General features: G+C 38.7%; 1 protein-coding gene across 1 annotated transcript; it reads right to left on the minus strand.

Annotated features, from left to right (window-relative positions):
- Positions 1–4,936: 4,936 nt before the first annotated feature.
- tmc1 (transmembrane channel-like 1) lies at positions 4,937–16,705 on the minus strand. The gene is made up of 21 exons (XM_085368045.1): positions 16,669–16,705; positions 14,592–14,615; positions 13,671–14,142; positions 13,393–13,581; positions 13,209–13,299; positions 13,040–13,121; positions 12,761–12,867; positions 12,565–12,663; positions 12,329–12,471; positions 12,098–12,242; positions 11,806–12,000; positions 10,278–10,457; positions 10,052–10,204; positions 9,367–9,495; positions 9,185–9,252; positions 8,799–9,038; positions 8,593–8,718; positions 8,391–8,469; positions 7,784–7,910; positions 7,691–7,720; positions 4,937–5,130 (listed from the first exon to the last, which is right to left on the minus strand). Exons 1-21 carry the CDS (start codon positions 16,703–16,705, stop codon positions 4,937–4,939), a joined length of 2,910 nt encoding a protein of 969 aa, XP_085224171.1.

A 16,705-nucleotide genomic window follows, 5' to 3' on the forward strand; every position in this document is an offset into this window, starting at 1 on the left:
TGAAAAGGAAAACTGATGGTCGCCTTCACTTACTTGCCACCCCGTTAGGAGACACCCAAGCAAATGCAGAAATAAAGGTTGGGCCACATTAAAGTTGGATGAAAGCTTAAGTAATCCTGAGTGAAACAAGTCGCTGTATTTAAATACTATACACAACGTCTTCTAGGGTGTAGAACGAGCAAACTAGTGGAGTAAAAATCAGTTATGTTACTTTAAAGGCAAGACACAAGCTGTTGATTCAATAATGGGTCCTGATTTTTAGGTTAAAGTACAGGGTGGACCATTTATATGGATACACCGTAATAAAATGGGAATGGTTGGCGATATTAAAGTCCTGTTTGTAGCACATCAGTATATGTGAGGGGGCAAACTCCTCACGATGGGTGGTGACCATGATGGCCATTTAGAAGTCGGCCATCTTGGATGCAACTTTTGTTTTTTCAATAGGAAGAGGGCCACGTGACACATCAAACTTATTGGTAATGTCACAAGAAAAACAATGGTGTGCTTGGTTTCAATGTAACTTCATTCTTTCATGGGTTATTTACAAGTTTCTGGCCACTTATAAAATGTGTTCAATGTGCTGCCCATTGTGTTGGATTGTCAATGCAACCCTCTTCTCCCACTCTTCACACACTGATAGCAACACCGCAGGAGAAATGCCATCACAGGCATCCAGTATCCGTAGTTTCAGGTGCTGCACATCTCATATATTCACACCATAGACAATTGCCTTCAGATGACCCCAAAGATAAAAGTCTAAGGGGGTCAGATCGGGAGACCTTGGGGGCCATTCAACTGGCCCACGACGACCAATCCACTTTCCAGGAAACTGTTCATCTAGGAATGCTCGGACCTGGCACCCATAATGAGGTGGTGCTGTCACGGTTCTGGGTCAGTATTTTGAGTTTTATTATGTTTGGGTTTTAGTTTGCATCGGGGATTGTTTTCTTGTTCTCTTGTTGTGTTTATGATGATGATTATGATGTTTATTATTAGAGTTCCATGTTTCTGTTTATCTGGGTTTAAGATGCGGGTTTAGTTTCTTATGTCATTTCCTGTCTGTCTCTCGATGTCGAGCCTGCGTGTGATGTTTTATTGTGAAGGTCTGTGTCATATGTGAGTGTGCTCAGTTTACGTTTCCCCTGTCCCGTCAGCTCAGATTCCTCCCAGCTGTGTTGCCCTCCTGTCTCTCATCCCCTGATTACTGGTGTGTGTATTTAAGCCCAGTGTGTTCTTCTGCCTGTTGCCGGTTCGTCTGTGTTCCTCCGTGCCAGTCTGTGTTACTCGGTGTCCTGCTCGTCGTCTGCCTCTCTGCCCTTTGTCGTATGCTCCTAGGTCTGTTATTTTTTAGTTCTCCCAGTTTAGGTGTTTTCAGTTATTTGTTATGCCCCACTGTCTGTTTGCCACTACACCTCTGTTAATAAACTCAACGGCATCTCATCCACTGCATGCATCTTGGGTCCTTCTTCTAACTCCACACGGCTCGCCTCGGCAGCCGTGACAGGTTGCACCATCTTGCTGGAAAAACTCAGGGAACGTGCCAGCTTCAGTGAATAAAGAGGGAAACACATCATCATGTAGCAATTTCAAGTATCCAGTGGCCGTGAGGTTTCCATTGATGAAGAATGGACCCACTATCGTTGTACCCCATATACCACACCAAACCATCACTTCTGTTATTCCAACAGTCTTGGAGGGATCGATCCAATGTGGGTTAGCGAGTGCTACGCTGTGGGCTCTTGCTGAAAGAAGCTAGGACAGCCACTGATGTTTCTTCATTAGTGACAGTTTTCTTGCATCCACATTTTGGCAAATCCAACACTAAACCAGTTTCACGAAACTTAGCAAGAAGTTTGCTAACTGTAGCATGGGAGATGGGTGGTCTCGTAGGGTGTCTTGCATTGAAATCTGCTGCAATGACCCGGTTACTGCGTTCACCAGATATCAACACGATTTCGATTCGCTCCTCACGTGTTAACCTCTTTGACATGTCAATGGCTGTGAACAAAGAGAAACTTGTAAATAACTCATGAAAGAATAAAGTTACATTGAAACCAAGCACACCATTGTTTTTCTTGTGATATTACCAATAAGTTTGATGTGTCACATGGTCCTCTTCCTATTGAAAAAACAAAAGTTGCATCCAAAATGGCCGACTTCTAAATGGCCATCATGGTCACCACCCATCGTGAGGAGTTTGCCCCCTCACATATACTAATGTGCCACAAACAGGACTTTAATATCACCAACCATTCACATTTTATTACGGTGTATCCATATAAATGGTTCACCCTGTAGAATAATAAGAGAAGGTGATAGCTGCTGTCATTTCTTCTGTTAAAGTGAAACAAAACTGCAAATAAATTCAGTTTAAATTAACAGGAAGCAGCAATTTTTGATTGGTCAAATTCATTCAGTGTTTTGACAAGTTGTTTGTGATAAAACTGCCTGGAAGAATTCCTTAAACTAACACAGCTGAATGCTGCTAAACATGAGGTTGTCCACTGGATGGACAGACAGATAGAGATAGATAGCCTAGATTTGATACATATGGATAAAACTTAAATCAAGAAATGTTTCACCATTTTGTAAAGGTCTCTGCAAAGCACAATTCTCCACAATTACAGGTATATGTAACCGGGTTCAGGTTCTGCGGCAGCATCTACAAGTAAAGAACTGCCCAAGCTCAAAGTCCAGGCTATCACCCAAAGCAATCATAGAATAGATCATTTAATTAAATGCTCCAAAAGGCACTGATACCAAAAACACAGTCAGCAGGTCCATTTAGTGAAGCTGAAGTGAGCTTCCACTTCCTGTGTAAACATTTCTGTACACATGCTTATTTCTAGTGAAATGCTGCTCATTATCAGGGCCCGACTTTGTTTAAAAGGCTGGTCTCAAGTAGCTCCTTTAAGAAGTGCAGTTTTTGGCACTTGAGCATTGCCTGTGCTTGGTCTCAACAATTTCACATGTTTCTGTGAAGCATGTTGAGTCTTCTGTGAAAACTCAGGCAGGGCTAGAGAGACAACCGTACTGACCTTTGCTCTCAAACCCAAAACTGGACACCCTCCAAGGAATCAAATCAGTGCTTATACTACCACAATGCCTCACTTCTTCCTTCTCTGTTATTAGTGAATAAAAGATGCCCATTGCAATCACCTGACGTTGAGATATCCGGTAATGTGCAACCTGTCATGGCTCAGTTTTCTGCCACATTGAAGAGAGGGACACCAGAAGAGAGGGACACTGGGGGACAGAGCCAAAACACAACTCCAGAAGGAGGGTGAAACAGGGGTCATCAGAGGACTGAAATTACCTGGACAAATAGAGTGTGGGGCAGATTATGACTGAGTCTTGGTGTACAGAGAGGATGCAGATTCTTTATTGCTTATCAAAGTTGAGTCAGCTTTCACTAAATATTGTGATTGACAGCCCCTTGGCTGCCGGTGAAAGAACAAAGCATAGAGACTTACTCAATTCTCAGGATCTCAAATAACTGCAGAATTAATACTTAATGCTTACTCGCCATGAATTGATCATGAGCATCAGTAGAAGTGGATTTGACTGACACTGAAGGTCTGTCGCATTATGAGCTTGCTAGCCTGTTGTCATAAATAATGTAGAAACAACAGTTATTCCTCAGCAGCCACCTGGAAATTGTACAGATCTAAAACTTCATCAAATCAAATCTGCACAAAACTGAGATGAAAGAAGTGTAAATATAGACTGTCATGTTACTAAAGTTCAATTAATGTTAGTTTTGGCTAACGGTGTTACGTCATTGATTTAAATGTCAGGTTGACTGACAGGACTGTTCAGTGTCCAGCAAGTGCAGAGTGCAATTAGCTGTAGGGACACTTGATAAGGCCGCTCATTTATCAGATGATACGAGTCAGATATCTCTGCTACATGATGCGGGTCAAATCTGAATTTTTGGCACAGTTTTGTTCATTTTGCTTTGGCAAAAATTAATAACCTGGCTTCTGATGTGGCACTTAAAACTCATGGATTGTATCATATTTACCACATGTAGATAAAAAATTAGAGTCAAGCTGAGCATCTAGTCCAGCAAGAGGTGAATGATTCATTTAAACCTTGGTAGTTAGGTTAAATGGCCTCCGTGTCTAATGAATTGTTTAATACTTTGGCCCGGTCACAGTTCTAAGAAACTACCAGGCTGGTTACTTTGAAGGCTGAAGAAGTGAAGGAAGACCCCATTATATTTTGGTGTCATAGCACCAGTAAAGGGTTGAGTTTTATTCATATATGTCCAAATGAGGCATTGCTGGATTCCACAGTTCAAGATCATTTCAAAGCAAGACATCTGAAATTGTATTTTTTTTAAAAAGGCTTAAGAGGGTTTTTTTCACAATCTAGTTTTTCCCCACATTCAATATAATCAATCCAGAGGAATACAGTCAAATTTGGCTTAACCTGCAACACAGAAAGTACGGTTTTATCTTGACCAATCAAAAAAAAAAAAAGCTAGGTTACTGGACTCTGGAGCCATTCTTAGGAAATACAGATATTTATATTCTTAGAAATACAGATGAAATACAGATATTTGCGGTATTTGAAATTTCCAGGCTAAAAACATGGTTCTACACATCATAGAGAAGTGGACTGTTAACCTTGTTGGAAGTCTGCAGATCCAGAGGGTGCTTTTAGTTGGTTAATAGCTTTAAGACAAGGACTACATGAGAACTTTAATGTAAAATTAAAAAGAAAACAAAGCACTGACTTTGTTAACATATATTTAGTAAACAAAGGAGTGACAGTACAGTTCATCTATCTTTTCATCATATACACAGACTGTAAAGGAGAAAAAAAACGTATTCATAAGAAGCGATTAATGTGCACTAACTACTATCAGTCCAGCATGAATTTCTCAGTAAAGTGCTTTATTTTCCCATATTTGTTTTGTGTTGTTGTGTCAGTGTCTCTGCAGGCTCGGCACCCTGTACATCCTGGGCTCAGTTTGCCGAGCAAAACCAGGCAGGTATCCAGAAGGCCCGTGGTTGCCACGGTCGTGGGTCCTTGAGCCTGAGTCTCTGCTGGACGGCATCTGGCTTCCTCTGCCACCAACAGGAGGAGGGTTCTGACCGCTGACGTGGATATCTGTATCATCTGCAATCAAAATAAGAGGAATCTATGATTTCAGGTGTGGGGACAAAACAATGACACTGCTAACCGCCATCAACACAGAGTATAATCCAGTGGGGAAAATAACATTTGACAGTTCACACTGTAAACCTTTACTGCTAATATTACGAAGACTAATACTGCTTCTGTGTTCCAGATTAATCTCTATTCTTGAAAAAAAAATCTCATTAGCTAATTCAGCAAAAGTTGTCATGCTATGTAAAATCTAAATAAAAACAGAATGCAATGATTTGCAAGCTCACTCAACTTTACAAATCATATTTTATTCACAATAGAAGAAAGAAAATATATCATATGTTTAAACTGAGAAGATGTACAATTTTAAGAAAAATACTGACTTATTTTGAATTTATGATAGGAAAATATCTCAGAAGGTTAACATGCAATAGGTCAGTAACATTGATTGGGTTCTTTCTAAGAGTGTCTTGGAGAGGTAGAGTTTCTCAGAAGCAAAGATAAGCAGAGGCTCATCCATCTGCAAAAAACTTGTGTTTCCAAATTTGTCGCATGAAACTGCAAGCACTTTTCATGTGTATCTTTTACTGTTTAGAAGCAACGTCAACCTCTATTATGTATGCAACAGAAAATAGGATAAATGTAGATATATCTATATGTTATATATACTATATAAATAGAGTTATAGTTTGTATTCACATCTACTGACATTATTTTATCATTATTTTAATATAACACAAGGTTCAGTTAGCTTTGCACAAAAAAATAGAAACCTCCTCCAAAGAGCTGCTTTTCACTTTCTTGGTTTGACTATATTTCAGAGCCAGTACTTTTTTACTTTTACTTGAATAAATTAGTTGAATTAGTACTTCAGTTTTTCTGGAGTATTTTTAACAGTAGTATTTGTACTTCTACTTAAGCACAGAATGTCTGTACTTTTGCCAACACTCCTGAGCACCTACAAATGGACATTAAAGCACATGCAAAGAAGACATGCTGTCTTCTCTGGGTCAACACTCATTCAAAACCAACTGAGCCAAAGTGGAAAACAGCATTATGCTTAGATGAATTGAAATTTCAAACTCTTTTTGGAAAACATGGATGCTATAGCCTCTGCAAAGGCAAGTTTAGACCTTTGAGGGTTCTCCAGCACCCCCAAATTTAGAGCACTGGAAATTCAGAGCACCCCTAAAAGTAACTAAAATAATAATTGTGATGACAGCATATCTTAGTACTCTTCATTCATCCTCATTATCTTCAGATGTTATATTTTCCTAAGTTTTCTATTGACAGAAGTACAGGATAGAATGAAAACAGGTTTAATATCCAGTGTTGTTGATGTCATGATGTTACAGCGCGCTCCTACAGAGGTGTTGATGCTTCAGCAGTGTGGCTTGTCATCAATACACTAAATAAGTCTTAATATTGGTATAAACGGATGTGGATCAGTTTATGTCTTTCATTCACATTTAACTTTTCGGTGACGGCACAAAGACTGAGAGAAGAGGATAGAGAGGGCTGATGACAGCAAAGAGAGAGAGAGAGAGAGAGAGCAAAAAGAGGCAGGTCAAAGAGAACATGTGGTCAAATTTATCAAAAATGATAAAGGCGCAACTTCTGTTTTACCCATAGTCAATAATGATAATTTCACAGCTGTGTGTTGTACTGTTGTCCATTGTGGATCCCTTACTTGCTCTTATAATAATTATTATGAGATTATATTTTTGGTATTTTCTAGTTAAGTGTAGAGGGTGGAAAGAGCGAGAGACAAGACAGAGATTCTAAAAAGAGTATATTGGTATGAATGGCAGCATTTTACAGGATTAACTCCACTCTAAACATGGCAGGATGACTCCCACTACATTGATGTGATGGAATACAAATATGTTATCCACTCGTGAAATTGGGGTACATGTTGCTCTGTGCTGAGGTTGCATAACAAAGGGAGTATTTATATGAATTCAAAAACTTTAATATAAAACAACTATTACAGTTTGCTTCATGTACAAGTCTATGGAGTGGCAGGGTGATTTTCCAGTGTCTATACTGAATAATGCTACTTTAAGTGCTTGATGATTTGGTGGACTGCCTCTATGTAATTAGAGACTGACATAATGTTGTGCATGTTTTTCATCTTACTTCTTAAACTCCTTTAATAACTGAGCCTTTGCCGCAGGTTTGATCACTTTAAGGCTCCATTTTAAAATGGGTGGATTAGACTGAAATCTCTGATTATTCACTCTGAATTATTCTGAAACACTACAATAGATCATCCAACTAATTGGGTAACTTGGGGTTGAAAAGGTGAAAAGGGTTGTAAACAGCATAAAAGAAGAGGGGACGTGCCCCTGCCCCAAGGTTTTTGAGATGTGTTGCTGTCATCAAATTCAAAATAAGCTGATATTTTTCTCAAATGGTAAAAAGTAAATAAATACATTTTTTTTAAAATTCAGTATTTGATATTAATATAACACTGATGGTGCTGTTAATATTTCTCTTTCATTTTACAGCATCCCAACTTTTACTTTTATGTTTGTTAATTTCACAACAAAGTCAAATTTCCTAAAACAATAAGATGAATCTTGAAGTTGTGAATTATCTTAAATCATCTTAAATCTTCAGGTTTACCTTCTTTATTAATATTTGAAATCAAAAGACTCACCTTCTTGATCCTGTACTGAAGCATTGTTGTTCCTTTGTTGCTCTTGTGCAGTCTTTCTGGCCTCCTCCAAATCCATTTGAGCTTTCAGTGCTGCTCGTTTGTTCTTCCTCTTGTTCTCCTCATTTTGCTTAAAAAAAATCACCAAGAGACAAAAACAAAACAAAAACAAAAGATACCCACACGTGTTATTTTTCAGATCACTCAGAGCAAGCACGTACATTTACCCAGCATCTCTTCTGCAGATTTGTTATTGGTGGAACCTGTAGTGGGTTTTTGGATAGATCTGAACTGTCAGGCTTTGCTGCTCTCTGCTGGAGAGATAACACTAATACAATTGCGTGACAGCAGTCATGCATCACAGTGGCCTCGGGCGGTCTCTTTGTGAACTTCAGTGCTGTTTGAAAGCATACCAACTGCTAAAATTAACTATGAAAACAAACCTAGAGAACATCCAACTTACATACATGAAATTTCTTGGGATATTTTTTACTCTCAAAACTCGTCACTTGATTCTGAATGCTATTCAGGTGCAATTTCTGGTCAGAGAAACCACAAAACAGCTACAGCAGTACGTGCTACATTAGAGGAAAAGCAAAACTGAAATTACCATTTGTAGCTTTTTCTTCAGCTCCACATTTGCTTCTCTGTAGCTTTTGGATGTAGATTGCAAGTAATAAATGGCCAGTCTGAAAGATAAAATAACACATGATTACCACCAAAGTTCTTACCACTTTAACACTGAAAGAAAATGATGACAGCATTGTGAAATATACTTATTTATGGATTTACATAGTCTGCTGTTAACTCACACCATAAGAAGTATGAAGGGTAGCACCAATCCAGGGTTAGAGGCATAGCTGAAAACTTTGCTAAACCATGGAGGAAAGTCAGACTCCAGAGTCTCGTGGATCACATCAAACATGCGGTTCTTACCACTGTCAAAAAGATGGTAGTGGTTATAAAAACCCAAGTCATTTTTATTTTAAAGCTAGATACCCTGAACTAGTGTCATTACCTGAAAGGTCCACAGTCAAATGAAGGGGGAATGGAGACAATGGTGTAGATGGCAGGCAGTGTGGACAGAAAGAGGATGACCAGCAACATGGCCATGTAGAAGTTGTTGGAACCAGAGGCTTTGAAGACCCTTTCTTGTGGCACATTACAGCACATAACAGCCCAGCACTGCAGGTACATGGAGACATGGAGCCGGATGACGTTTAAGGCAGGCAGACAGGGCGCATAGAAGGAACCCATCCTGAAAGCAAAGATTAGAAAAAGCAGGACAGATGCTGAGCTAGTAAGAGGCTTTTATCAATATGAAAACCATGATGAACCTAGCTGAAAGTAAAACACCATCCTGAAATAAGAATCTTCTGAGTGAAACAATTGCTGCTTTCCTACCATATCATTCCTTGATTGAAGATCAGGCCCAAAACGTTCCCACTGACGTCAAACTCAGAGTAGGATGGCTTTTACAAATGAGAAATTAAAGGCAACTATTACTTTTGCCACACTTTTTTTTTCTCCAAAGAGTGACATTTTTAAATTCGAGTAACAAATAAGTGATAGAAAAGATGACTCACAAAGCCAGCCTCTAGGTCCCAACACCAGCAGTAGTTGAGAAAACGAACAAGAACTGCTCTCAGGAAATCACCAATCAGCAGTGTGATGTAAGTTGTCATTGTGTCAGATATGATCAAGCGAACAAACTCCTACAAATTAAGAAATCATTTAGCATTAATTTCTTGTCAACATCAAAATTAACATCATCACCCACTCTGAAAACAACAGTTTTATTTCAACATAAAAGCCCCTGAACATTTGTAATGTTTATCGCTTTTAACAATAAGATCAGAGTATGTTTCCTTAGTTAATGCAACAGAAATCCATTAATACAAAGTTAACTAAAGTACAAACTGCAACTACAATGTTTACTTTGATTTTCAACTAAAGCATTATAATAATGGGGGAAATAATTATTTGAATTTGTAAGTTAGTTCATTTCAGCTCAGAAGTATTAATTTATTTGCATGTCATTGAGTGAAATAATGATTTGACCTCCAAACAAAACATGGCTAAATACTTCATGGCCTCGTCCAGTGGCCCCTCATTGCAGTTAAATTATTTTACCCACTATATTCATGTGATTGTTTCATATTGTCATTAATTTTATCATTTCCTTATTTATTGGTATCCACAGCCTAATGCCATAACAACAATTACATCACTTAGTTACATAATAGTACAGACGCACACATGCACACTGACCTGGCCTACCATTGTCTCCCAGCAAGGCCCTCTGGGCACATCAGCAGGGTGGATTGTGACGGGTGGAGCAGTACTGTTTTCTAAAACGGTGCCATTGTAAAGACTGGCCTCCCACATGGTTATATTAAACTTCACTACCTTTTCCTCTTTCCTCTGAGACAAACACTTTGGATTAATCATCCTATAAAATTACAATCTCATAAATCGATACACAATGACTTCTCACTTTAAGGTTGATCTCATCCATGAGTGCAATAATGAAGGTGTAGAGATTTCCCAAGAAGAGGGCAAAGATGCGACCGAGCTGCCACTGCAGGGCAACCCGCGGGTGGTAGTTCTCCAGGGTGCTGATTACATCAAACAGCATCGGACAGAACATCCCCAGTAATGACATGACCATGTTCACCTGAGAAATACATCAGAAAACTAATGTAATTACTCTGAGGACAACTTGGGAGTGCATGGGTTTTTTATTTAGTGTGTAACTTTGTATAACGCCTTACAAAAATGACATTTGATGCAACTGAATAGCTGGTGGCTGTGATCGCTGTAAATCTGGGCAGAATATTACCATTGACATGAACGGTGTGCACTCCTGTGAAAACTAAGTACATGCCATGATTGCAGAGTTGTAGCTCATAGGCAGGTCTTTAGCTTTCAGACAGATTTTCAGACAGATGTCCTTTGATGAACATTTGACTCTAGAATACTTTAGTATGCATTTATTCAGTTCAATATCTGCAAGGTCCTAGTTCCTGTGGCTGTGAAATAACCCTAAATCATCAGCCCTCCACTACCATGCTTAATAGTTGGTATGAGGCAGTTTTGCTGATATTCTGTGTTTGGTTTTTACTGTGTTTTTCACAAACATGGTGCTAATGGCGAAACATCTCCACTTTGGTCTTGTCAGTTCAGAGGACATTGGTCCAGATGTCTTGTGGTTTTTTCAGGTGAAATTTACAAACGTAAACTGTGTTGCTGTCTTCAACATGGTCTACATAAAGTCTTGTGAAAACTTTATTTTTCACATGACTCAAAATGTCAGTTTAAAATTTCTTCCTCAGTGTAATTCACAGAGCAAACTGAGAATATTTTAACAACTCACCTCAAACAGCTTTATGTAGAACACGTGGTATGTGCTACAGCTAACGAACTTCAACATTTAGATCTGGGTCTAGGTGAGTTTGCTCAGGTATGGAACTTGTTACTTATCTGCTTCATCATCAGCCAATATTTAAGAAACATCTCCAACATCCAGTCAGATTACGCGTTTCTCCTGACTGCTAAGCAGGCTTCTTTATGCTCTCCTGTAAACTTTAAAGTCTAACGCCTTTATTTCGATGCTTTCCAGTGTCCCCCAGTTCCCATAGAGAAGTTCACTTCTCAGATTTACTTACCCGTCACAGTCAAACTGGTCCATTCCTCCAGAAATACTCACAGCACTCTCACCTGCTCTCACCTTGTGTAAAGAATCTTATCTGGACTCACCCACCACACCCCCTCTCCAAATGACCTGATCACTTTCCCAAAATGCTCCTTAGTGACTATGTTAAACTATAAAACTCCTTTCTTTGGGTTTGGATTGCACTTTTTATTGTCACTATTTTGGCCTTGGACAAGAACTGCAGGACAAATTCTAAATATTATTTAATTAAACCTCAGCAAGTTTTGCTTGCAGCCAAAATTATTCATAAACTTCCTTTTGTAAATGTTATTTCTCATTAATTCCCCCTCTCTCTTTCTCTCATGTCTACCTCATTCCTTTCCCACCACGTGTGATTCTCCAGTCCATCTAAGGCAAATTTCTGAGAACGCCGCACTACAAAGTAGATGAGGTATCCACTTCCTGCTAAGCAGCACAAGACCAGGAAGTTGGCCAGCACACGCAAGAATCGAGTCAGATGGATGTTGTCATCCTTGTGGCTCTCTTGCTCCTCTAAGATTGCCTCCTATAGTGGTAGAAGAAGTGGTAGAGTGTAATGTACTGTATGATACTTGGCTTGCATTAATCAGCATACTGGAAAGCAGACAGTGAGCTGCACTAACCTTGAAGCTGGTGGTGATGGAAGCAAACTTATTGTCTGCTGTTTCAGCATTTCCTATCAGGTAGTCCCAGCTGGTGAACATTTTCCAGCTGAAATTGAAGCTGTTATCATCGCCGACCCCTGATTCATTTGCATTACGTGCCATCCTTTAATTTAAAAGTAAGTACATGATTCACTAAAACACTGTGGATAGAATAGATTTGTCTTTTGTATATAGACATAGCAAACATACGTTCTGATGACCACCATGTAGCTATAGGCCACTGTACCGACACCAACCAGGAAGTAAGACAGAGGCATGCGAAACTTGAGCCAGCCCACCGTACGTTGATTGTTGTAGTAGCCATAGAAGAGGACTGAGTACTGTGCGTAACCCTGTGGATACAATACTTTAATTGGGGGTGACTATTTATTACTACATCAGAGGAGAAATTGCCAACAAAGACAAATAAAATAATACCCACTGACCCCAAAGTCCCAAAGAACAGCAAAGTCCATCGCACTGGCCTCCTCAGCTCTGGGGACAGTCTTTCTTGGCATGCTCCCATAAGGTCGCCCCATTAATGCCTGTAAGCAAAATGCACAGAGAAGGATTACATCGTTTTTGGGGGGAAATGCAAAAGACATAATTCAGGTGCGGTGCATGAAAAAAAAGACAGCATACCTCCGGTACCATAGCCAGGCCAAAGGTCAGACCAAACAAGATCATATTGATGCCATACATCCACCTCAGAAAGATAAAGTATGAGGCAACTGAGGAGCCAAAATGACCTGCAGAGCAGAGTACAAAATAACATATGAACAAATGAATATGTGCATCTGCTATAAAACCACAATGTAAGCTATCCTGCTTCTCACAGAAAAGATAAGGCCTTGGAAATTAGAAATGATATATGCGACTATTGAGCAGCCCTTTGTATTTAAAAAATAAAAGCACACCTACTTTCAATCTCCTTTATTTTCATCTCCCATGGGATGCATGCAGTTTTGAAGTTTTCAAAGTCCCGTTGGAATTTCATCCATTTCTAATGATATGAATAATTTTTTTAATGAATCGTGTATTTGTTTATGTTATTTAATGATTACATAAAGAAGTAAAAGTAAGTCCTCACCTTGGTCATCAGGACTTTGTATGCATAGAGCTTCCTGCCTTTTCCCTTTCCCAAGGCACCTTCATATTTTTCCACAAACTCCTGAGACTCCCTGAAATAAAAAAGCAAATATTAGAGTTCAAAATACTTCTGGTATTTTGAATTACAGCAGAACAAATCAGAATGATTTATCCATATGAAGTACCTTAAAGTGACAAGTTTCTTTTTCATTGGCCAGGGTTTTCCCCTTAGACTTTGGATCAGTTTCTTCCTCTCATCCACTGCCTCCTTCAGCTTCTCCAGCTCCTCTGGAGAGAGACACTCCGGCCTCACCACATCCTTGTCATTGTCCTCTTCTTCATCATCATCCTCTTCGCTTGTCTCTGGCTCTGAACTGAAGCATTAATGTCTTTTAGGGCCCTTTTTTTGTCTAACTGACAGAGTTTTCCATAGATAAGGTGAAATTATAAGATGATACACTACCTTGTTTCAGCCTTCTTGTGCTTTTTTTTTTTTATGTCCCGGGCTTTTTCCTTTACCAGCTGTTTACCTCCATCTTCTTTCTTCTCTCCCTTTTTGGTACTTCCCTGTTTCTTTTTTCCCTTATCAACATTTTCATCAACTTCTCGCACTTCCTCCTTCTCCATTCTGCGTGTTTTTTCATTTCTGATATCCTTTCTTGCTTTTGTTCCCTTGCCACCTGTCAGTTGAGCTTCTTCCTCTTCGTTGTTCTCTCTTCTGCTTGTTTCTTGTTTACTCTTAGCTCTTTTTCGCTTGCTTCTTTCTCTTTTCTCAGATACGGCCTGTAAATCCTCTTCCCCTTCTCCCGCTCTTGTTCCTCCTTTTCTTCTCTCATTTCTCCTCTTCTTTTTCTGCCTGTCACCATCTCTTCTTTTTGTTCTGTGTGTTTTACTCTCATGTTCCTCTTGCAAGGACAAATCTGCATCTTGTTCACCTGCAGTTGACATTTAAACATTACTTTTTGTTAACTTCTTACTATTTATACTCACATAACACTGTCAATCTGTCAGTACTGTTGCTTTCTTTTCACTGCGATGCTCACAGAAAGTTTTCTTTTGATACTGTGAAGTTGGCTCGTGCTAAATTAAATAGTTTCCTTTCCTCTCTCATGCTATCACATGTTTTAAGGCATGATAGTACTGTGATGACTGAGGAAAATCAAAAGAACTTCAAATGATTTTCAAAGTGTGTTGGTGGCAACAGTAGTGGAGCATCTGTGTGAAGAAACGAAACACGAGCATGGAATTATTCTTCTGCCAAAAGTCAAACATAAATAAAGTCTAATAAAGTTTTTTTGTTTTGTTTTGTTTTTTCTAGTAATTTTGCTTATTTAAAGTATTTTTAATAAACAAGCTGAAGACTAACCTTCATCTGCATAAGTACCTGCAAAATCCAGTCCAGTGTGAACAATGGGAGACAGATATTTTATCAATGAAAATTAATTAAAGAATTGAGTATACCTTGTTTTTTTCATCTTAGCCATAATAACTGCATTTGCCTCATAATCGTTTTATCTTATGCTTCATTTTTAAATTCGATAATCTGTGGTATCATGTCTTTTAAAAATTATGTTCTCACACAAACTAAACTTTGTTTTAATCATCAGGGCAAGTTTGATATGAGCACACTACAAATAGATGAGTGTTCATCACATTGGAACCCATTAAGTCTTTGCAATTTTCATGACCTTGAGGCTCCCCTCTATTTTCTGTTACCAGAGTCCCAGCTTAATACAGTCAGTGGCTACTTCATTAGTTACACTTGTTCAGCTGTCTTTTAAAATCAATATTTAATCAGCAAATCATATGGCACCAACTCAATGCATTTAGACGCATAGACGAGGTCAAGATGACCTGCTGAAGCTTAAACTGAGCATCAGAATGGGGAAGAAAGCTGCTCTAAGTGACTTTGAATGTGTCATCGTCATTGGTGCCAGATGGTCTGAGTGTTTCAGAGATGCTTTAGTGTTTACAGAGAATGGTTTGAAAATGTCCAGTGAGCAGCAGTTCTCAAGGCTTTTTCTCTGGGTGATTTCTGCTGTGATGTTTGGATTGTAGAGTCAAAATTTCTGATTCCAGTAGGATAAGTTTCCATAAAATGTCCATTGAGTATATATGAATTTAAAAATTAAGACTGTAGTTTAGTTGTATGGGAGCATATTTGTAGCAAAGAATGTGCCTTTTAAAGTGATGCCTTTAATTTAAGGGTCCACAGAAAAGACAAACTTAGGTCTTAGACAACTTTTTTAAGTTACTCAGCATGAGTGATGATCATAATTAGATTACTGGAAAGTTTAAGATCTCCTGGTTAAAAACTGACAAATGTGTGTCATTATTGATCATGTTAAGTCCTAATTGATACAGTATAATGATGTTTTAAAGTGCAGATTTAGTATAAAGTACATATTGCAAACACAGAAACTACAAAAATAATAAGAAAGGAAAGATTTGCTGAAAGCAAGACATGTAGGCTTCCTGCTATTTCACAGACCAGATGTTGTTTTAAGAGCTTTTTTAGGTTTGCAGCGAGATGAGTAGTATTAATTCTTTCTCTTTCTGAATATTGTATTCCATGATATAAAACATTTTTAACATTATCGTGCTGTGTTTTTCCTGCAACTTTACATTTGTTATTTTTAAGATAAATACATCTGACTTCTCTACAACATAACTAAACCTTTTAGATAACCTCTTTATAAATCCAGCCCTTCTGTTTTTTGTTTTTTTTCACATCTCCAATACCACAGTGAACCCTTTCACTGGTGGAGCTTAACCTACCTCATTATGCACCTCGAACTATTGTGCACTAAAGGGGGATGAAGAGGAAAACAAAGAGGACCACTGACAGACTGAACAGATATTTATGTAGTCGGCCTTTTGATGTGTGTCCTTAGTGTAACCGGAGTGGCCATCACATGGGTCATTATGGCTGGGTGCAGCAGAAGGGCACAAAAGAGGCAAACAATGGCTTAATGAAGGGAGACGGGATGACTAAACCCACAAGGATGGGGGAGACAGCCAAGGGCAAGAGGCCAGCTCCCAAATATGCAGCAAAGTGAACAGGAGGCAAGAACTGGGTGATTAAACATCTTTGTGCTGGGCAATAGCTGGCGTTTTAATGATTTTATTAATTAGAGGCAGACATCAAGTAACTGTACTTCATCTTACTGAACATTAACCTCAATAAATTAGGATGTTTTGTCAGAAAAATACACTCAAATCAGTTATCATAGCTACAACTACCACAAAGACCAAAAGCTCTTCCTCTATTTAACTAATGAGTATTTACCAATATCAACATTTTCCCTAATAAACATGTTGATATTTGTGTAGAAATTAGATTTTTTTTCCAGTAAAGGCCTGTAAATCTAATCGACTTGTATCATCCCAGCCACAAAGAATTAATGTGTTGCCGTCATAAAAACTCTGAAGAATATGTAAAAGCATGCTAATGGGCTTACTGTCATTCTCAGAGGTGATCAGACTGTCCCGAGGCAT

Source organism: Diplotaxodon limnothrissa, linkage group LG12 (genome assembly GCF_057381915.1).
Source record: "Diplotaxodon limnothrissa isolate DT_005_m linkage group LG12, D_limnothrissa_male_GT1.1, whole genome shotgun sequence".
NCBI lineage: Eukaryota > Metazoa > Chordata > Actinopteri > Cichliformes > Cichlidae > Diplotaxodon > Diplotaxodon limnothrissa.